This window comes from Meles meles, chromosome 9 (assembly GCF_922984935.1).
Source record: "Meles meles chromosome 9, mMelMel3.1 paternal haplotype, whole genome shotgun sequence".
Lineage (NCBI taxonomy): Eukaryota > Metazoa > Chordata > Mammalia > Carnivora > Mustelidae > Meles > Meles meles.
In genome coordinates this window covers 74,543,700-74,567,734 of record NC_060074.1, presented here as the reverse complement: position 1 = coordinate 74,567,734, position 24,035 = coordinate 74,543,700, and the positions used below count along the sequence as shown (strand labels likewise).

Here is a 24,035-nt window from a genome sequence, read left to right as displayed (position 1 = left end):
AGTTATGTGAGAGACTGTAGGTCTGGTCTACAATTTTAATTTACAAATTTTAAATCTTTACACATATGAAATGGGGCCTTCATCTGTACTTGGCCCTGAGCTTTGCAAATATTAGGGACAGGACTAAATTGAGAAGCTTCTCGTGGTCTGCAAAACTAAATGCACACATTGACTGTCATCACTCAATCAGAGCAAGTAATGATCCTGTCCTTTCAGTTCTGAGCCACCTAATGAGTCCAAAAGGAGAAAAAAAGGAAAATGGAGGAAACATCTTGAGTAAAAATAAAGATCTTCAATTAAAACTAACATGACCTTCCAGTATGGTTTCAAAGGATTTCACTAAGAAGACAACATTTTAAGACTTCAATATGTTACTTGTTTTTGTCACGGTAGAACAAGATCAGATTAGAATAGATTAAAAGGGCTGGTAGAGTTTCTGTACCACGAATTCGGGAACACACCTATCCATGAGGGCGAGACCGTGTGTTCCACTTGAGACCAGAGTGACTGCGGAAAATGCTGTTGTGTAGGCATTCTACCTCAGGAATCTTTTCCTGTTAATCAAGGTGAAGTTTTTTCTTGGATCATCATAGTGGCAGAGTTGGATAAGCTTATAGTGACTGGAAGTTATTCACATGCACCCTCAGAAAATGACAAATGCATTATAATTAGCTCCCTAAAATAAGATCACTTGACTCTGTTGCAATCAAGCAGGAACAGAAATAGAAACCAGAAGACTTGCTACAGGCAAGAAGTGTTTTCTGGAATTTTACTTAATGAATACTGACTGGCTGCTTAAAAAGAAAATTCTTTAGAAAGAAGAATAGTTCTTCTGTTTTGAGATGGTGCCTTTTTTGACCTCCACAAGCTTGGAAGTCTGCATGCCTTGAGTAACTCCACCAGTTGGCCAGTTGGTTCTGCTTTCTTTCCTTTTTTTTTTTTTTTAAATATTTATTTATTTATTTATTTGACAGAGAGAGATCACAAGTAGTCAGAGAGGCAGGCAGAGAGAGAGAGAGAGGGAAGCAGGCTCCCTGCTGAGCAGAGAGCCCGATGCGGGACTCGATCCCAGGACCCTGAGATCATGACCTGAGCGGAAGGCAGCGGCTTAACCCATTGAGCCACTCAGGTGCCCCTGCTTTCTTTTATCTAACATGTCCTTAAGGATCAATGATATGGGGCAGTCTCACTTGCTATTGTTTAAGGTAACTTATATTTCTCCTCTACAAAGCGTTTTATACTCTTTTCTTCTTTACTATTGGAAGATTACCATTTACCTTGACAAATGTGAGTTTGCAAATGCAAACGCTGCTTTTGGTATTTCTAATGGTTACTTCTCCATAATGCTCTATCCACCTCCTCCCACTGAGAATGTTGTGTATGCACGTGGTGACTTTATTCCATACATAGCAATCTCCATACCTAGTGAAGAATACAATGTTGATTAAAAACAATGAAGGTCACAAATATATAGTACTGTTTCTACAACCGAGAATATCTTTGGCCAAAGCTTCCTTTTCCTCTAATTTCTCTGTTGAAAGTTTCTATGTAGTCAAGGACATTTGTAATAGGACTCATTCCTTTAAGGAAAACTTCAGTGCTTTCTATAGTCCAGGTGCTAAAGCTACTAAGTTGAATAGGACCCGTCTCTTGCTCTCTTGGAGCCAACAGTATGGGAGGAGTAGACAGATGTGTCAAAATGTACTTATAATAAAATGTGATGAGGAAGTGTCATGAGAACACAGAAGGGGAGTCCTTAGATCTGCCTGGAACGTGGGGTGAGTATCAAGGAAGACTTCCTGGAGAAGGCTGGAATCCGTCTAAGCTTGGAGGATAGGTAGGAGGGCACTGTAGGCCAGTGAAAGGCACTAACAAGGCCATAGAGGCCAGAGTACCATGATGTATCTGGGGGCCTGCCAGTGGCATACGTGAGCGGGTGTGAGGGTGGCAAGTCTGGGAAGGTGACAAGGCAGAGCAGGGAAGGCCGTTAACAATGCACCGATGAGTCTGGATTCAATGGGCCAGCTTTGCGCAGTGGCAGTATCGTAGCCAATGAGGTTTATCCGAGGCGCGATTATTGCTAATTGGATTCAATGGGCCATCGTGGAAGGATTTGAGGGAGCAGATAGGCATGATAGGATGTATCTTTAAGAAAGATTACCCTGAGGACAGACATTGTTTCATACTCAGAATTAAGACCAAAGATGTGAATAATTCTTCGAGAAAAGACTGGTGATCATAGACAGCACATGTCTAATGCAAATTCTGGGTTACAGAAGGTTATAGAGTTTCTGCCAAGGAATGAGGTGACATAGCTTCAGATTACCTTGAAGTTTGCACACGATCTGTATTTTCAAATAAAATGTTATTTCAAAATAAGATAACGCCCTTCTAAGTTTCTAAAAAAAATTTATGAATTGGTATGATGCAGTCTCACTATGCAGCTGGGAAAACTCTCTTCTCATGAGTTTGCAAATATTTAAAGTCTATTTTGTGGTCCTGGGGTTCCTCTCTCCCCCTACCTTCCTTCATATTCAATCCACCAGCAAATTCTGTCACTGAATAAACAAAAAGAAAAACCAAACAACATCAACCAACTGAAGAAAGAAACAAAAACAACCAAACCTTTGACTTCAATGAAAACTTCAATTAATTTTAAAAATTCACAGGCTACATCCTTTAGAAAAATACCATGAAAGGATTCCATCACTCTTCTTTAATAATAAACTAACTTACACATTAAAAATAGTTCCTGGATCTAAGATGAATTAAAAAGTGAAAATATATATTGTATAGAAAAAAAGTTCTAAAAAGAGAAACTTCCTATAAAATGCAAACTAACAAGGTATCTGGGGAAGGTAAGGTAGCTGGCTTTGACTTGATGAACAGAGAATATAAAGAGAAAAGCAGGGAGCTTTGATACATATATCAAGTACTCATTTGTTTTCGTGGGGGTCCATTCTCCAAACTTTGGAGAAGTTAACAGAAGCTTTAGGCATACATGTAAATGGATCACTGGCACCTTCTAGAGTTTCAAAGACCCATTTCTGACTTAGAAAAGCATGTAAGACACCAAAAGGAAGATGAAAGCAACCTACTTTGGAAGCATGACATTCAGTGTTCCAACAGGCAGGATTTCCATGGACTTCCCCCAGAACTTGTTTTTCCATCTGATATCTAAACAACACAGGCAGAGGAGAAGAAACAGATATTCCAGATCTAATCATTCAGTCTATAAAAACCAACATCTGTATTACACTGTATATTTCACAAAGAACTTTCACAATCAACAACTGATTCTATATTGTTGATTTAACAGTTCATGTACCTGGGGATGGCCCAAGGTGAAAAATTAACTATGAACCAAAAAAATCTACTGTTTTTTTCTCCGGAACACATGTTCTGTATTTGTTTCAACGAATAAAACTGGGAAAAGCTCAGAACAGTATGTCTGCATGGGAATTCACATACACGCATATACACAGACTCTACCGTGCTTTAATGTCTACATAAATGCTGTTTTAACTAAATGGCGGAAATAGTTAACATATATGTTAAAAATAAGACGTGTAGTAAAAATAATTGCAGTATGGCAATACCACTGATTTATATACACATTGATTTGAAAAGTTATAGGATTTGGGAAAACAGGAAAAAACAAAATCTCTAAATATGGAAAGGTAAGCAAAATTTATGAGAAAGTGAAATTAGTGAATGTGTTCCTACACTGGTTGTTAAGATATGGCCCAGGGCTCCGTGGTTTATCTCACATGATGGCTTTATGTTTTATTTGGGGGCACTCAGGTTTGCCTGCGCATTTGTAATAACCACTTGGCTCTATTTTGATGAACTAAGTAAGGGAGCTTAGTGTTGTCTCCACAAAATTTATGACTCTTTGTTATGACCAAGAAATGATGTATTATTGTATTTTGCAATGAAATACAGTTACAGTGCTCTATCATATTGTGTGTTTTAGGTTGAGAAAGGGCAGATGAAAAGAGACTTTCTGTGAGCAATGAACCACCCTTCCAAACACAAAAGAACAAGTTACACTTAATGGTTAAACGTACATATACAGTTGACCATTGAGCCACATGCATTTGAACTGTGTGGGTCCACTCACTGGCAGATATTTTTTTGATAAACACAGTACAGTACTATAAATGTATTTTCTCTTCCTTATGATTTTCTTAATAACACTTTCTTTCTTCTAGCTTACTTTACTGTAAGAACATAGTATATAATACATATAACATATAAAACACATGTTCCTGACCATTTATACTTTATGGGTAAGGTTTCCAGTCAATGGTAAGCTATCACTAGTTAAGTTTTTGGGGAGTCAAAAGTAGCACATGAATTTCAGACTGTGTGGGGCAGCCCCCTAACCCTAGTTTTGTTCAAGGCTCATCTGTATATATTTTTCTTTCTAAATGGATTTGGAAACTTGCAATTTTAGGTGAATTTTTAACATTCTGACTAAACAATGGGCACTGTACAAGTAGAGACTTCAATCCAAATCCCTGAACCTTGGTGAGTTAAAGACCACAAATCAGCATAATGTTTACCTATCTAAATAGGTCATGACCACAGATAATGAGCCACAGAATCTTCTTTCATGATGAAGCTCTCCTTGCACACCCTCAAGAAGCAAGGAGGCAGCAGACAGAACCTCTATGTTACAGATGCAGACAATGAGGCATAATGAGATTGAGTGATAGCCATGAGTTGGCAGTCGGCACTGAGCTCTACTGCCCCTAGGGCTTTGTTTTCTAGGTATACAATCTCATCTCCTAGATGACACAGTTTCATATTTCAACCAAGAAATCTAATTTCTCAAACTGAATTCCATACTAATTACTAACATTCTCTGAGTCCCAAAGGTAGAAATCTAACCTGAGCATAATGTACCTTTCAGAAACTAAAAACTGTTTCAAAGGCTTGCTGAGTGGATCTTGAAGTTATAATTGAAATACAAACCTTGCCAAAACACAAAATTCTTGGATTCACAGTGACAGGCAGAAATGGGTGGATGATGGCTAACCTGGTAATTAAAAACAAAAGAGAGGACAATGACATCAGTGTTAAAACTTCCATAAATGATCATTTTTTCCCAACATATATTGGCCACCCCCAAATAAAAACAATCAACATCCATCTCTATTATTGAATTATTCTCAGTACGTGTAAGTAAATTACTTTCACTTTCACTTTAAGACTTGATGCTTAAACCCAGAGAACTTATATACATGGACAGAGTTTTCTGTTAACTGATATCATAGCTCACTTCAAACTGTGGTTGATCAAAAGGCTGTTTCATCATCAACCGGTCCTCCTACAGTTTCTGCATAGAAACCTCACTGAGTCCAATGGGACTTACCTGTTCTGAGAAAAATCGGAATCCCTTGTCCTCTCGAATGCATTCGTAAGTCTCCCCAAGGACAGGGTTGAATGGCTTACTTCCTGCTCTGAAATAGGTGGAGCAATATCCTGAAACTGCAAATGCAGCAATAAGAACCTGTTAAAACATTTAAGAAAGGAAAATAATATAGGAGAGACTACTTCCAGGTCTGTTTGTCCCTTATTCCTCTAGATTTTACACACCCTTGTCCGTGGGTGCTGATTTGATGGCATCTGCATTTTCCATTATCTGCACAGACTCTTCATAAACTCATGGGTAAAAAAAAAAATGAATGAAGAGGATGTGAAAGTCCTTGCATCTGAGGCCACTTATTCTTCATTCAGCTGTCACCAGCTTCCTGAGTATCACAGCGTTCAGAGGTTCTGAAACCTAGTTTATAGGTTCTGTCCTTCGCACAACTTAGCACCATGGGCCGAAGGCCTGTGACTTCTGGTGCTTTCTGAAGGGCAGTCAAGCCTTCCACAGTCGGGTGCAGCAGAGGCCACGGCAAAGCACAAACAGGAGGTTCCTTTCTCTGACCCAAGTTCTTGAACACATGGGCTTTCCTGGCCTCCAGGAGAGGCTGCTAGAGCAAGGCTAGGCCTTGCTTGCCTTAACCCTGGAAGGAGTGTGATACTTTTACATCCTAACTTCGGAAACACTCGTGACCAAAGATAAGTCACAAAGCATACATCCTCTGTAGAAGTATCTGGAACATTCGGGCCCTGCCCAGTTTGTGCAAAGGAACTGTCTCCTCCTTTACCTATGCAGTGAAAATGTTATGCAGAAACCAAATATGCCATTGTAACGAATTCTGCCTTAGTCCACGCCTAGGGTTGACAGCTCCCCGAGAGGCACTGCTGTGTTATGTATTACCATGCGCTCGTAGGGGTCGTCTGTTTCGGAAGCCTTGTCCAGAAGCTCACTGTATTCGATTTCCTCACAGAGATGCTGCAGGGTGTTGAGTGGCTCATTTAGCTCCACAGGCATCGAGACTTTGGACAAGTCTTTACCAATGTTGTTCCTCAAGATATTCCACAGGTTAATGTTACTGGTGTCAGGACAGGGAGCTGGCAGGCATGTTCGACGTCCGTTTCGGAAGGCTCCTCCTGTAAGCTCCCCATTCAAGACTGGAAGAGATAGAAAGACAAGAAGAATGATAAAAGATAGTTTGCTTTTTTGATTTCATAGCATCTGGGAAGGAAATAACTCTTTCAAACACTTCCGAGTGTGATACATTTCTTAAGCCTCCACTAGACTCTCTCAAGAGTGAATGAAATTATTTCAACACAGAGTTGCTAATAAATGCACAAAACATCAATGTACAATTTTTTTTTAACAAGGTGCTACATATGCTCAAATATTATTCCAGGAAAGCCAAATTTTTTTTCGTAATTTATTTACTATTAGCAGTTTTTTAAATTTAATCTTTTTTTTTTCAGTGTTTCAAGGTTTATTGTTTATGCACTACACCCAGTGCTCCATAAAATCCGTGCCCTCCTTAATGCCCACCACCAGGCTCACCCAACCCCCTCTACCCAAAACCCTCAGAAAAGTCAAATTTTAAAGAATTAAATATCTTTAATAAGAAAGACTCAAACTTTTGGTTTTGGCAAGAAGTAAAAGCTTTTCATTTAAGCTTCTACCTAATGGATTTTTCAACCATTTACCTTAACAGATTATATAAATATAAAATGTATTGAATGATCAGCTCGCTGCAAAGGGAACAATCAGTGAGGGAGAAAAAGGTTGTTCGCTGAATCACTAGCGTTCTAACTTGGAAAGAAGACAGAACAACCCGGGAGCTGAAAGGATACATACTTTGCCGAGAAATGTTGTCTGCAACACTGGTATTGTCTTCGGATATATTATCGCTCACATCACTGATGTAAGACTCATCATCTGAAGCCTGAAAAAGGGAAGAATACAGAAAGGATCAAAACCCTTGTTCAGTCTTGAAAAGTTAGAAAATCAAATGATTGAAAGCAAAATGTTGCCCAAATAAGCAAAAACACAGGTCGCAGGGGAAAGGTACTTGGCATATGTACAAGGAACACTTGAGGGAGAGAGTGGGCCATGAGCCAGAACGTAGCATGGCTTGAAAGCAGCCTTCGTCTCTGAGTAGTGCCCTGCCTTAGTTGTGGTGGGGGGCTGGAGGAGGCCAGTAATCAGAAATATATCAGCAACAATGTACAAAAAAGGAGGCCTTATACTCCCGCTAGGGAATCTGGAGGGGCTGCCCAGAGGAAATAAAATTGGCACTGGGTGTTGGAGAGGTTTTTAGAAGGAAAAGAAGCACAGGAAGAAAGGAGAGTGTACAAAGGTGTGGAGAAACATGAGAGGAACGTTCCATTCCAGGAAGGCTCAGACGTTGAGTAGCTGTGACAGAGGGTGGAGTGACCAGGAAGAGGGTCTGACTGTGAAGGTCTTTTCATGTCAACATAACGGGCTCCCATATAATGCCACCAGTTATTACATGCAAGGGGATGACAGTCATTTTTTTTTCAAACACAATTCCTCTTTTTATTTTTAAATTTTATTTATTTATTTTTTATTATTACCATATTTAGTTTTCAGGAAGATGCCTGGCAGCTTTTCCTCAGGAGCTCAGATGATAGGCTACTACATGGATGTGGGTAGGGAATACTGACAGGTTAAGATGGCCATGACGAGGGTCGGGAAGCAAAGCTGCTTTGAGAGCCACATTTGAAGATAATGGACAAAATTTGGCAGATTATTTGGGGGTGAGGGAGGAAGATCCAGGGATGAGGAAAATCAAGAATGAAGCTACTCTCTCCAGGAGAACAACATGGAATGAAAATGAGAGCAAAATTTGCATGAGAATGAAATTAAGGGGTAACCTATGTACTAAGGGGAGTTAGAAATAGATAAGAAAACAGAGCACATAGAGCCACTCAGAGAAATGGAGACCAACCTCTCTACTCTAGGCAAGAAAGCTGCTGACACTTATTTACTTTCTTCAAAGTGGAAATAATGTTACATTTTCCCCTGTACATATAATAAAACATTTTTACTGTTAAAAAATTAGAAATTATATGAGGGTAAACAGATTAGAGAAAAATTAACCATAATTCTTTTTTTTTCTTCCCATTTTATTTATTTTAATTAACCATAATTCTATCATCTAATGGAAACCACTTCTAACATTTGGTGGCTGTTACCCCCAAAGTCAAAATGCCTATGCAAACATACTGGTCTATCTATCTTTAGATACTGAACGAGGGGGTCATATAGTGTTTTATAGTGTTCTCAATATATTTCCATGATCATAAACACAGCTCTCACCTTCATTTGGAACGGCAACATAATTCATTATACAGGTACAACACAAGGCATTTAGCCAGCATTTAAATGGTTTCCAACTTTTTATAATTATTGATAATACTGGGATGCACATCCTTGTAAATATATTTCTGTGAATCTGTCTGGCAATCTCATTAAATCTCATTAATATTTATTCCTAGAAGTGAAATGGCTGGATCAAATGGGCTACATTTAGGCTATAGGCCCAGGTTGCTAAATTGTTGTCCTCAAAGAGTATAGTAATTTGTTCTCACCAGCAGCATGTGAGAACATCCATCTCTCCAGCCACTTAAACACCATGTATTATCAATCCTTCTTCAGTATCTGTTTACCTAACATACGTAAGAGATCTCTTTAAAAGTTTGCATTTCATCTTAGATAAATTTGTTTTCTTCCACACATTTTTCAGTTCATCATTTAGGTTGCATTTGGCTCGTCTACAATTTATTTTTTACGGCGGTTTATGCCTCTTTTTTTTCTTTTTGCCATGTAACAGTTTTAAGTTTGTAGGTAATAAAAAACAATCAGTCCTTGCCTTTAAGGTTTCTGGATTTATTGTTGATGTTTTGAAAGTTAAAGTTGAGAAGAATTCCTATATTTAGGGAGAATAGTGATGGAGTTATTGCATACATGAATAAATAATGGAAGTTTTGCTTTGCAGCCTGAGCAAGTCTATAAAGATGGCAAATTGAGAATCAAGTCTTTTTCTGATTCATGTTTCCCCCCTGCAACTGGTTTCCAGTTCCTATTGACTACAAAAGAGCCAATGGTGAAATCATCAGGCACAAGAAAGCCACCTTCTTAAACTTGATAGGGGAAAAAAAAAAAAAGTAAATCAAACTCTTCTGCTTGATTTCTCTTAAAAAAGCTAATCATACCCAATTATGTTAGAGGAAACAAATGCCTGTTCAAATAAAATTCGTGTTGCATGCCTGTGCACTGGTTTTAACATTTATTAAGAAAGCATTCATGTTTATCCTACAAAAAGCTATAAATAGCCTATTCTTCTTGAATTTCTAATCTATCAGAAATATCTGATATATGTATTATAATATATGATTAAAATGTACTATATGATAAAAATTGTCCAATACCCATTTCCTTCTAGAATGGATCATGCAGAATGTAAAACAATTCCCCAATGACAGTGGGCCCTGAGTAAGATCTATATTCCCATATGTGTGAGCAACAGCTAAGGCTTGGCTGTCTAGCTGTGGTCCATGCACATTATCCTGTATATAAAGTTAAAGCTCTGTAGTATTATAATAAAACAGTTAATATATATTCATTCTCCAACCCCCGCCCTGCCCCCATCAAGAAGTCCTGGGAACAGGGCCGCCTGGGTGGCTCAGTGGGTTAAGCCGCTGCCTTCGGCTCAGGTCATGATCTCAGGGTCCTGGGATCGAGTCCCACATCGGGCTCTCTGCTCAGCATGGAGCCTGCTTCCCTCTCTCTCTCTCTCTCTCTCTGCCTGCCTCTCTGTCTACTTGTGATCTCTCTCTCTCTGTCAAATAAATAAATAAAAAATAAAATCTTTAAAAAAAAAAAAAAAAAAGAAGAAGTCCTGGGAACAAATATTTCTCCTGAAGAGCTTAGGCATTCAAAAGAGTTCAGGGAATTTTTTTCTGTTTTTTTCCTAAATGCAACCAGGCATGCAGCCTTGTGGAAACAAGTTAATAGCAGAGGAAAGGAAATAGACCATTCTGGAAGCAAAATCAGCATTTTTTTAAAGGAAGCAGAATATTCATTAAGAGAAGGGCATGGGTAGATATCACGTAAAGAGGATTTTTCTCTCACTTGTGGAAAACGTTAATATAAGATAGCCCAGATGTTTCTCAGATTAACCATGTGTTAAAGTGCTATAAGCATTCCTTCATTCAGTTAGCAAACATTTGGCCTCTGGAAGGATCCAGAAGAACAGAAATTGCAGGAGGCTGCACCTGGGAGCAGAGATCAGATTATAAGGGCCTTTGTATGATATGATAGCTAAGATAGTTATCTTAAGGACCCTGGGGAAACATGATCAGATTTGCACTTCAGAAAGATGAATCTGGCTGGCCAGTGGAAAATGGATTAGAGGGGCAGGAAGGGAGGCAGGGAAACCAGTAATGGGAACTGGTCAGGTAATCCGGGGGGCAGATGATGGAGGACTGACGTGGAATAGTGCTGGGGAAGCTGGAGGATGATGTCTGGATTTCGTAGTTTTTAGGTGAGTCATTACAGAACTTAATGAGTGAATCAGTGTGGGTGGCGGGTCCTAGTGAGGCAGGCGCAGGGAAGGCCAACAGGCATTTGATGTAAACGCCTGGGCAAGGAGCAGTCGGACGTGCAATGCGAGAAGCATGGGTAGGCGTCTCCCCACCTGGGGGTGTGTGTATGGGTAGGTGCTTTGGTGATAATCCATTTTGGGACATGCTGAATGAGAGGTTCTGTGGGGCTCCCAGGGGGCAATGTCTCCCAGGTGGCTCGTTATGTGGGACCTGAGCTGACGCTTGCTCTCTCTTCAGACCTGTTCTCTCTTTGAGCTTTAGATCTGAATACCCAAATACTGGCTAGATAACTCCGCTGAGAGGTCTGGTCAGCTCACAATACCTCCAGGTGAACACATCATCTCCTCGCACCCCCTGTCCTTCCCTCTGCTGCAAGGATCACTCCTCCGCCAGAGCTGGTACCAACATGCTGCCTGGACTTGAGGAATAACCCACGTCACGCCCTTTTCATTTCAGTATCATCAGTGTCTGGTACAAGTGGCACTTGGCCCCCAGACAGCGTGCCACCAAGAACTTAAAAATAGGGAAACTGGGTGGCTTTCAGAGAGACAGCCATAAAGTCATCATCTGATGGGTCAGAGCTCCAGAAACATGAAGCCAAACTTGACTGGAACCTGACTGAAGAAGGATGAAGGACTGGTCAGCAATGGGAGGTCAGAGAGAGGAGAGTCAGAAAAGAAAATGCTGGTAGCATGTCTTCAGCATGGTGGTCCCTCCAGGTATGACTGGCTCCCAGACACAAAGAGCCTGTCCACGTGGCACAGTATCCCTACAATGGAGATGAGCAGAGCTATGACATCCTGGCCCTCCTAGCCTTTAGTTCACTCAAGTCACTGTTCCTGCTTCCATTCCTTGCTCACCAAGCAACTGACTAGAGCTAGACTTTCCAATGCAGGTGGGCCCTAGGGAAAGAGATATGAATCAGCAAGCATAATTATTTTGCCCATCTGATAGCATCTGACCAATTATCATTATGAATAATTAAACTAGTACTCCGGCTTGTACCCGGGAGTCTCTCTGAATCGGCAAACAGGACTAGGGATCGGAGAGGCAGGTACATGGCTTGGTGTGGTAACAGATTCAGTATCTCATACAAGAATATTATTTTACTTCTCCCCATTATAAAAGTGGTATGTGTTCATTATTTCTTTCTCTTCTCCACTTATTTTTGTTTCTAAAATCACTCATAATTTCAAACATCCAAAAACAATTACAACTAATTGTCAGGATGCTTCCTTCCAATCTACTTTCTATGCATATGGAAATAACATTCAGCAACTATTTCATTTCCTTTTTGTAAAAATGCAGTACTGATTTGCAACCTCAAATGACAAAATTTTTAATCAACTGTGTTGGAAAGAGTTTTGGCTGGTTCTCCCATGCTGAACGAAAGAAAGAAACAAAGGGAGGGAGGAAGGAAGGAAGGAAGTAGAAAATTCAAAGGATGCTTGACTAAATTTCTAAATTTCAGTAAAAGAATCCATTTCTGCAACTTGATCAAGGAAGATTCCCTGCTCCCAAGACCTAGCCAAGACTTATGAGCACGAAGAACAATCTAAAAAGTCTTTATGGGTATAAACTTCCAATTATATTATAAAATATATATATTATAAAATATATAAATAAGTTGGAGATATAAGGTACAGCATGGTAACTAGAGTTAATAATACTGTATTGCGTATTTGAAAGTTGCTACGAGAGTAGATCTTAAAAGTTCTTATTATAGGAAAAAAAATTCTGTAATTACATATGGTGACAGACATTAATTAGGCTTTAGGGGTGACCAATTAAATATATACAAATATAAATTCTTATGTTGTACACCTGAAACTAAAATAATGTTGTATGTAAATTACACCTCAATAAGACAACAAAAAAAGTTTTTATGCTAGCCAGTGGTAACCTCCAAAAACCTTCATTACCCAACCATATATTCTAGACATCATCTTTCTAAAGGAGCTCAACTGGTAAAGATGCGTGTGTATATGTGTGTATGTGCACATACGTGCACATATATCCGTGCACTCACACACACATGGTGATTTTCAAATTCTTTCATCCTTTCTTTCTACATTTAACCAGTCTCCTCTACAAAAAACTCTGCCATCAACTATTTGGTTATCCTGAAATACAAATCATACAACAGCGTCCAAATGAATGCTAGATTCTTTCCTTTAATTCATCAAATGTAGTAAGTACTAAGTTGACTTAGTGTAGTAAGTTTGCATGTTTTTGGCTTTCCTACAATTTGAGAATCTTACTGTGATGTTTAAAAAAAAAAAAAAAACAAGAAAAGAAAAAGGAAAAGGAAAGAAAAGTGCCCATAGCCTTACTTTCTTTAACCCAAACTCATCAGAAGCAGTTAGGGTTGACACATCAAAAAAGCGTACCTCATTCTCTGATGAGCTCGCAGAAAGCAGCACCTCCTGGGCGTCAAAGAACTCGGAGACAGACTCTGACATGGAGAGGCGGCTCTCGTTGGCTACCTGCTGTGACAGGGGAAGACTGACATGGATTTGCTCACCAGCCTATAGAGGACAGAAACATTTGGGGTCATCGTTATTCCCTTCAAAGAAAAGCTATTTGTTCAAATAAGACCATGACGTACTAGGTCAGACTTCTAGAGAAATTCATACCATGTGTTAAGAGTGGTGACCACAAGTAATTTTCATCTGCAACTCATGACCATGACCTAAATTTCCTTCTACTATGTCTAAAGAATCCAAAAGGCATGGCTGAAAAATGATGGTACTGTGACTTGACTTCAAATCAATGCTCAGTGGATATTCAGTGGAGTTTAATAGCTTGAACCCCTATGAAGACCCTGAATTGATTATGGAGACAGGTTCACTTTCATATTATTAGATCCATCATTACTAGCTATATTCTAACCAGTATGCTAAATCTCAAGACACATTTGTAGAAACCGCTAGAAATATGCTAAGAAAACACTCCATAAAACTAAATTTTTGAGACAGACTATATAAAAGTCATTTTCCAACTTGGTCATGAACTTTAACCAATGAGATACTATAAACCTATGGCAAACTATATTTTTATTCAGTAAGTGATATATATATATATATATATATACACACACACAGTATGGTAGTACAAATAAACACCAGATTGCAAAGATTCAAACTAAAACTGTTAATAATTTCTGAATGATGAAGTTGTAGAAATCTTGTGGATTCTGAGCAGTTGAGTGAGCATGAGTGTCACCAGATACCGTGTGTTGCATGCAGGTGAGTGGACGTAGGTTTGACAACTTAAATCAAAAAGAAACTTGTCTTGGGATGGCATTTCCTAAGTAATTAGATGCCAGGACCTTGGCCCCTGTAGATTTCTAGTAAAATGTACGGTTCTCTGTAAATATGGCCGTCACAAGAGTTAAAACTCTCACCTTGTTATATGTATCAAATCACTGTATATAAAACTCCAATATTACCGTTGGAAAGTTTAAATTCTCATGGTTACAAAACAGTAATTTATAAAGGGTTATAAACAGAATTATACACTAAGTCTGGCCCAAATACTGAACGTTCTCCTGTCCTTTGAGCATTACGTCAAAAATCCTCCTGAGCAATGGAGTGATAATAGCACCTACCTCAGAGGTCACTGGGAGTGTCGAATGATGTCAGCACAATGCCCAGCACACAGTAGGCATTCACTTGACATGCGCTAGCCATTAATTATCAACATCACTATTAGTGGCTGTAATTGCATCACTAGTGTTATTTTAGTAAGGTTAGGTGATTTCTCCTAAGATAGGCCTTTTAAAATAAACCTTAAAAAAGCTATCATTTAGCACCTTCTCAGCTGAATATGTTTTTTCCCCCCAACATTTCATAGGCTGTTTGATGATAAGGAACATTTCCAATAAAGTCTGTGACAGACACAGAGAATTCACAAGCTGGAGTAGATATAAACTAAAGTATTCAGTAGCATCAGGTGAACACAGATAAAAATACAAATAGAGACTGATCACCGAGAATAAATGATACTGAGCTCATGTACATCCTTCACTCAGAAGAACACCAAACTGTCAACAACACAGATATTTATGCAGAGAATCTTATTAACAGTGAAAGAACTGTAATTAAAAAAATCCCAAATATGTAGTTGATTTAGATGCTATAAAGTAAGTATTCTACATCCATTAAAAATGAGTCTTACCTCATCAGGGCTAGGAATAATATTTACACTGACAACCTGATCACAAATAATAGATTCTGAATGTATTCTGTTCAACCGACTTCTTAGCTCAGCATTCTGGTTGAGTGCCTTAAAATAACAAAAATTGCACATGTAATTTCAAGTTAATAAGCAAGCATAAAACAGAATAAGCACACAAATTCACAGCAGACAAGAGTCTATGATGTTTTTGGTTATAATTTTTGGAGTCAACACAGGCCAGATCCTACCCATAAGAAGGAAATGAATGACTCAGAATTAAGGTATTCATTTTTCATAAAATAGGAGCGCTACTTAGTAGGTTAGTGGGTTGAAAGAGTTCATGGATTTCATAAAAATGATTCATGGAATTTTCTCCCCCTTGGAGTCAGGCCCATTATTACATCCAAGCCTGGTCTACCACCACATATATATTATGTTTTATAGCCTCAGATAAAAACTGCTGATTCTTTCCAGTTTGGGTTCTAGTTTCTAAAATTTGGGAGCTGTCTCCAAGCCAGGTAGGGACCTGAAAAATTATTTGGGAATGGAATGAACAATGATCTGGCTTTAATTTATAGACTTATATTTTATTCCAGTGATAAAAGAGTTGTATTATCAATTTCTAGGAGCACATGTACATGACGGTGCAGCAGAAGTAATTCAAGTGCAGCCCAAAAGGTGCCTTCACTGAGCAGTGTAGACATGGACAAGGAACTAACTCCCAAGTTATCGGCATGATATCTGTATCAGTAAAACGCTACCCGGTATATAACAAGTTAGGACGTGTGGCAAGAAGAGAACAGCTTTATATAAGTTTTACTTCCTCCAGGCGCCCTGTGGACAAAGGTGCTTTCATCCCACGGCTGCATGGGAACATGTTCCCTAACGTCAGATAGATATAGCGAACTGGAATTACATCAAGGATCAAAAGACATGTGAGAACAAAGCCCCACAAGAAGCTGGACAGTTCCTTTCCTTTGCATTAAAATCAGCAATGAGAAGATGCAGGTGGATGCCTTACTGGGTGGGAAAAAAATGTCAGGGCTGACAAAGGCATCTCCCCCCAGGGAGCAGACATACTGCTGTTCTTCAGATGGAGTGTATGGATGTAGTAATCCAATACACATATACAAATGTAACATCATAAATCTAACTCTGTATCTATTAAAACAGTCAGGATAAACTACAGAGTGGCTAAACTCTACACTGGCATTGAGGAGTACATAGTCCTTGGGGCATAGAACCGCCTCTCCTCTCTCCCTCCAACATGGTTTCTGCTTTTTGAGGAGAAAATGGTTCACTCACAGCTTTTGGCTTTTGTTTAAAATTCTTTATAACCAGCTTCTAAAATAGGTGTAAAATGCAACACACCTGGCCCAGTGGCCTGTCAGGTATTGAGGGATGAAAGGGGAAGAGAGATCTTATAGTTGCTACGTTTATGGATTGAAGGATATGTGTGTCTAGCTCCTTAGGAAAACAGGGATGTGTTATTTAGATAAGCGGTGATTACCCTTATAGTAAACAGGGAATGTACTTTAAAGGAAGAATCCTATTATCTTTACATTCCGCAAAAGTGCTCAGGATCATCTTTCCCAGAGCAAAATCTCAAACACTTGGTAGGTGAAAAAACAAACAAACAAAAAACAAACCACATTATCCCCCTCCTTTGTGGCCACTATACCTATGTGTATTTGTTCTTTCACTATTTCTTTGCCCATAAGTATGCTGAAAGTTGCCTTGTCTATTGAAATATTTGGAATCAGATATATTTTACATTATACTATCTTTTAGGAGGGAGGCCTCGTGGTGGGTCCTTTGAGGGCTTTAACTGCAGATTCATAGTGTTGACATGAGAGTTTCAGACAACTTCAACGGAGGGTTTCTCCAAAGTGTCGGCACTGTTTGTGGGCACTGAAGCAGAGTTAACAAAACAAAGTCACAAAAACTCAGGGGCGAGGAGAAATAACGGTTTTCCTCAGAGTAGGCGTTTTTAACACAGGCTTGCCTTTTGTAAAGAAACTTATAGTACTGTTTGCTCTGGAAGACTTTAGTGAAATTCCGGTTCCAGCTCTTAGCCAATTGTCACGAAATGCAATTGTGTCTACGGGTGTGTATGGCACACACGGTAACCTGTAGCCAAACTAGCGATACAAGATGAACTAAAAGTTCAATAGGAAAATTTTATTAATAATACATATGCAGTGGTAGAAGTAGGTTGTTGTTCGATAGCCCCAAAAGCATGTATATAAGTACTCTTCCAAGTCTGGCAGCCCCAGCGGCAGAAGGCGGAAGCAGGCAGACAACCGAGCGTGCAACGGTCCATTTCTGCACATTTTCCCTGGGCAGCTCCTCCTTTTGCCTTGATCATACAGACTGTTTCTGACGTTTGTGACAGCCAAGTGCCACGAGCTTCGTGGTATCATGCTCTCAGGCAGTGAGCAGGACCACATTTATTATTTCCCCTCCCTGAAACACAACTATTTCCTTTGTAATGATATAATGGAAATCTTGGGAACATGGAGGAATATAGGTAGGTTCTGTGGAAGGACATTAGTAGTGATAATTAATACAGAAGAGCCCAGATGATGGCAGAAATAACATTCAGAACGTACCCAAGGATCATGAACAGTGGAGAAGCAAGGAAAAAGGAGGGGCGTCATCAGCTACTCACACCAGCCAAGGAGCAAGAAAAGCTGAGACGTGTCAGTAATGACATTGCTCTATGAGCAGCAGATGGGACCAAAGACCTAACACGGAGGGAGCACCACAGGAATTCTTGTGCTTGAATTCTTCACCAGGCAGATTCTAGGCTTATTCTCACTACTTGCTTGAGCTAGTGAGCTTGGACTCAGCACAAAACTCTCCACAAAGTGTGCTCATTTCTCCATAGCTCATGTCCTTCGGACACATTCAAGTTTAATATATCCAAGAGACAAACCACACCTTCTCAATCTATTAAAAGAAGTTACCATCTTGAGATCCTGAGCCAGAATCAATTGTCCAAATCCCCACCATGTTGGCTATTAACTACCATTATCCACCCTGGCAGATGGTGGGTGAAGATAACCTTGGACTGGGTGAGACTTGGACAGATACATTTTACTTGAACGGAACTGTGTGTTCTGGGAAGGAAACGTGGAAGCCTGAGGGCTGGGGAAGGATAGGAAACATATGGCAAGATAGAATCATCAGAGACTTAAGACCTTTGGAGAAAAGCAAAACTGGTTCAAAAGGAGCAAGAAAATCATACAGCAGCTGTGAAAGCTAGAGTGATCAAGAACCAAATCCTGGGAATCACTTAAAAATCACCTTCTTTTTTTAAATTTTAAAATAAGTACATACTACTACAGTATATATGGAAAATGCAAAAAGTAACAAAACAATTTAAAAAATTCATAACTTACTACCATATCAACCAACTGTTGGTAGCTTGGTATATTTCTCTCTAGCCTTTTCCTATACAGTTCCCGCATCATTTAATGGGTGCATACTGGACATCTGTGTCTGCCACTTATTCTTTGTGTATAAACATTTATGTTGCAAACTTTTCACAAATATGACTTTGCATATTTGCATAGCAAGTGTTTATCTTCTATAATTGGATACTTTATGGTATTACTGATTTTTTCCTAGAATAAATAATGCTGCCATGAATGTTTGTATGCATAGTGGATTTCTACATTCAGCATTACTTCCTCAGACTAGAAATATCAGTCATGGGCTAAAGGGTCAAAGATAAGATCTGTTTAAGGCTTTAAGACATATTGCCAAATTATGTCCAAAATGACATCAATTTCAACTTACTGGATAGCTAGAAAGAGATGTAAATAATTCCAGGAAGAATGTATCTTCATCACAACGAATTTTGCCACATTTCAAGGAATTCAAAATCAGGAATACTCTTGGAAGTTTTATACCAATATATACCCCAGAATATTTATTTTGTGTATGTGAAATGTTGTAGACAGGAAGGATGGTAAATACTACGATTGGGATTTTAATTAGGGTACTATGTGCCTTAAGTTGATTTTTTTACTTACATTTCCATACACTATATTTCATTGATTCTAAATGCACATCTCCTCCTCCATTCAACATCTCTGAAGCACCGTCAATTCACTGAGCACAGTCTGCTTTCTTTTTCACTAATGCACATAATGATGGTACATCTATCAATGGCATGTTGATTTAGGGAAATACGGTAATTCTAGCTGAAGTACAAGGGACATATTCTGCTGCTCACATTTATATGGACCCCAAACCCACTACATTTAGCTTAAGCTGTGCATAGCTTCTGGGGCCAGAGACCAAACTAGTAACAGTGTCAGAGGGTAATGTATTAAAGACAGACTCAAGTCAAGTCAAATCTTTTATTATGATAGTAACCTGGGGTACTGAAGCTACCTTAGTCTTATCAGATACTATTTGATCGTGGGGTTCAGGACACTACATTAAAGAGGACATGAAATTGTAGCTGTGTGATAAAATCATTTATAAAGGGATCGAGAGCACACACAATGCCCTGTCTTACAGGTTCAAATCTAACATCTATGCTGCCTCTCAGGTGTAGAAGTTACCTCTAAAGTTTCATGGAGGTAAAATAACAGAATTATGTATGTCTTTGTGTACACATAGTTCGGGGAAGAAATAACACTTTAGAAGAGGAATTCATTATCCTGCAGCCTTGTAAATTATTGCATGCCCAAGGCAGGTAACAATTATTCCGAGCAGGTAGTGAAGAATGCTAATTTCACATATTTTATATGCTCTGTGTCCTCTAAAAGGATGATGGAGTTTGCCAAGTTGATATCTTTAAAAGCTGTATTGAAAAGCAGCATTTTGATAATTTTACAGGTATCAGATGGGACTTAAAACAAATGAAAAATATACTTTAAAAATGTCAGACCAGTTTAAGAAGTTATTCCAACATAGTCTCTCGCTCCTCCCCTCTCCATGGACAGACTTAACTGGTTATAAGAAAAATGCCTGGAAGTTTAACTGATAACCCTTGAATATGGATTGAAGATTTCTTCAGGCCACCTAAAATCACATTATATTGTGAAGTTGTACTAATATAAAGATGTACTTGGAACACTTGTCTCAATGTATGCTATTTAAGTATCTTGTTCAATTCGGAGTGCTATATTGAAAGAGGGACAGTGAAAATAGAGTTGGCCAACCACGACGGCTCCAACAGTTAGTGGTTTCCATCCTCACTGTCTTCTCATCTTCTGGTTTCTTCCCTTCACAACACGAACAAAACTTCAAGGCTGACTTTCAGTCCGTATAGTATTTGCTGCTTAACTAGATTCTTTTTGAGACAATCAAAACCCTTTACCATTGATCTCAATGGTCAGTGCCATCTAAATTCTTTGGTTGCTTCCCCTAAGTCTCCATCAAAGGATCCTCTTTTTGTTATGTCCTTTAACTATTAATGTTCTGTATAGCAGCACACTGACCCTCTTTTCTTCTGATTTATCAACATCTATAACTTTTCCAACATACCAGGGTATCCGCATCTTTCTTTCTAGCCAGACCCTTCTCTTGAGCTCTATATGTACATATCTGATGTCTGATGGATGGCCCACAGACCTCTGTCTCCAAAAAAAAATCTCTACCCAGGCCTGAAAAATCAGTTCCTCTTGTATTTCCAATCTCAGGGAAAAGAACTATTACTAACGTGCTACTATTTACTGGTCCCTGTCTAACATGCAGCTGATCTCCAAGCCATGCTGATTCTACCCAGTCCCCCTCCCCCAGCCTTTGAGACTCATCCCTTCCTTCTACCAACTCCAGTGATTCCTGGGTTTGGGCCTGCCCTGCATTATCTCAAATATTTTAAGACTCTGTCCAACTCGTTTTCCCTCAATTCCATCCATCCTTCATACTGCACCAGAGTAAGCTTTCTAGGTACAGAAATATACAAATACTTCCAGTTTCTGGCATTATCACTCATGAGTTTAAATTCTTGAAGGCCTCCCCAGCACTGATGAGAGAAATCTAAACTCCTCTGTGTGGTCCTTGATGAGCTGGTTCCCATCTACCTACTTAGCTGTTTCTAGATTAATTCTTCCTTGTTCAAACCAGGCTTAGGCCAGTAGGAGTTAAATTCAAATCTTCAGATACCTCTCCAGTGGTCTAGCTATGGACAGCGATTCCCTAGAAGGGAGTGAACTGTCTATAAACTGAAATGTCTAGGCAAAAGCGACAGGAAATTCCAAAAGAGAGTCCAGCCTTAGGGGCAAAGAGTATGGACAACCAGCGAGGGTACAGGGGGCCCAGTGGGAGGTATGGACAGACACAAGAACACGAACATGGTCAAAATGCTGTGATGACACACAACAGGAAGCACTGAATTCTCTAGTGAATAGGGTATAATAGACTGTCTTGAGAGCACGAAGTTATTTTTACATTTTTTGAGGGTAAAATTGAAGTTTCTGGTTAAAAAAAATATATACACAACAGCCAAAAAAACTCCACCACAAAACAACAACAAAAACCCATTACAACTGAATAAAAATCTATTGAAGCTCTAAATTTAGAGGTAAATAAATTGTGTTTTGACATGACAGGGAAATACTTCACCTCCAAAATATAAAGCTGGGATAACTTTGCTTTACTTTATTTTTATCATGTTAGCATCAGGTCCTTCCCTGGAAACTGCTGCTGTCTACTCAGGCCCCATTCAAAGCTCAGTTCCTTCTGATCTGTGGCTCTGCTCTGAGGTCAGGAAACTCCCATTCTTCTGAACCCCCAGACCCCCAGAAATCTGCATCACCCACATGCTGCTCTGAATGGACTAGAGCATGGTCCGTCTAACTGTTTCCTTCGTAGATACTGCTCATCTCACTAATCAGATCATAAGCTTCCTGGGGACATGGTCAGGGTTACTTTTGTCTTGGTATTTCACACCTTGTACTACACCTAATATACAGTCAGTTGAATAAAATGCAATGAATAAAATGAATGAACAAATTAATCACTTTTAAAAATTCTTCTTTACCATCATTTCTAATCTGGTGGCACAAACCATATCTCTACTTCTTCTCTGTCTTAGCAAACAAACAAATAAAAGCAAGCAAGCAAGAAACAAATACAATGTTAAAACCATCAACAAAACTAAAAGGCAATCTATGGAATAGGAGACGATAACTGCAAATGACATATCTGATAAAGGCTTAGTATCCAAAATATATAAAGAACTGATACAACTCAACACCCCTCAAACCAACAATCCAATTAAAAATGGGCAGAAGACATGAACAAACATTTCTCCAAAGAAAACATACAGCTGGCCCACAGACACGTGAAAAGATGCTTCTCATCACTTATCATCAGGGAAATGCAAATCAAAACCACAATAAACGATCACCTTCTACCTGTCAGAATGGCTAAAATAAAAAACGCAAGAAACAGTAGGTGTTGGTGAGGACAGGAAGGAAAAGGAACCCTCTTGCACTGTTGGTGGGAATGCAAACTGGTATAGCTACTGTGGAAAACAGTATGGGGATTCCTCAAAAGTTAAAAATAGAAATACCATATGATTCAGCAATCGCACTACTGGGTATTTACTGTCCCCCTCAACAGAAACATTAATTCAAAGGGATACATGCACCCCTATGTTTACTGCAGCGTTATTTACAATAGCCAAGATATGGAAGCAGCCCAAGTGTCCATTATTTGATGAATAAAGAAGATGTGGTATACATATATATACGTACAATAGAATATTATTCAGCCATAAAAAGTAATGAAATCTTGCCATTTGCAACAACATGGGATGGAGCTAGAGTATAATGCTAAGCAAAAATCAGTCAATCAGAGAAAGACAAATACCATATGATTTCACTCATAGATGGAATTTTAAAAACAAAACAGGGATGCCTGGGTGGCTCAGTCGGTTAAAGCTGCCTTTGGCTCAGGTCATGATTCCAGGGTCCTGGGATCGAGCCCCACATCGCGCTTCTTGCTCAGCAGGGAGCCTGCTTCTCCCTCTGCCTGCCACTCCCCCTGCTTGTGCTCTCTCTCTCACTCTCTGACAAATAAATAAATAAAATCTTTTAAAAAAAGAATAAAAAAAAAAAGAAGCAAAAGGAAAGAGAGAGAAAGAGACAAACCAAGAAACAGACTCTTAACTATGGAGTACAAACCGATGGTCACCAGAGGTGAATGGAGGAAAGAAGGTGATGGGTATTAAGGAGAGGATGTGATGAGCACCGGATGATAAAAATACAAACTTAAAAAAAAAAGTTTGTGCAAAGGAAAAACAAAAGAAACAAACACTTTTTCTTATTTTTCTTAGTACAAGTGTATGCCACTAGGCCTCTATCATTTACTACACCTGAAGGAAAGACTGCAACACTTTGGAGGGTAAGAGTATATTTTACATGTTTACAGGATGACATCTACGTGTTTACCCAACCATTATTTTGATCTTTCTGATTCATGATACTTTCAGAATAAGGATTCTGAAGATCAATTACCACAGACTGAGTACATGACATGAGGAGCCCAAGGCAAACCATGAAAATGTACTTATAAAAAAAGTCCTCTGCAGTTGGGCACGACAGGTGCTACTTTGAGTGCTCATGCTCCCGAGTCCCCTGGTTGTGCCCCAGAAGCAGGATACGCACCTCAACTGACAGTGTTTTATGGTGAACACAGCAAGTGTGGCCCAGGTAACAACACTCAATAGCGTGAAACTTAACACTGAGGGTAAGCTGACAGTTCAGGTACATAAAACACAGTGAGACGGTTTGTCTATTTTAGGGACTGAGGGAAACTACTCAAGCAGGAGCCGATCCACATGGAAAACCACTTACCCAGGATTTGCTCGCTCCTTCACTCTGATCCAAGGCACC

General features: G+C 39.2%; 1 protein-coding gene and 1 pseudogene across 7 annotated transcripts in view; one reads left to right on the top strand and one right to left on the bottom strand.

Annotated features, from left to right (window-relative positions):
• Nucleotides 1-24,035, bottom strand: part of OSBPL6 (oxysterol binding protein like 6) — a 210,804-nt gene that overhangs the window by 6,493 nt on the left and 180,276 nt on the right. For 4 of the 7 annotated variants that reach the window (XM_046019019.1, XM_046019015.1, XM_046019020.1 and 1 more), the window contains 9 exons: nt 23,997-24,020; nt 15,175-15,282; nt 13,386-13,523; nt 7,223-7,310; nt 6,278-6,531; nt 5,381-5,518; nt 4,981-5,044; nt 3,099-3,177; nt 1,278-1,422 (listed from right to left, as the gene is read on the bottom strand). In XM_046019019.1, coding sequence (XP_045874975.1) covers nt 1,278-1,422; nt 3,099-3,177; nt 4,981-5,044; nt 5,381-5,518; nt 6,278-6,531; nt 7,223-7,310; nt 13,386-13,523; nt 15,175-15,282; nt 23,997-24,020 — 1,038 coding nt within the window. The remainder of the gene's footprint in view (nt 1-1,277; nt 1,423-3,098; nt 3,178-4,980; nt 5,045-5,380; nt 5,519-6,277; nt 6,532-7,222; nt 7,311-13,385; nt 13,524-15,174; nt 15,283-23,996; nt 24,021-24,035) is intronic. The other 3 variants (XM_046019016.1, XM_046019021.1, XM_046019018.1) reach the window with 1 other exon arrangement.
• On the top strand, nt 2,024-2,134 carry LOC123951215 (annotated as a pseudogene).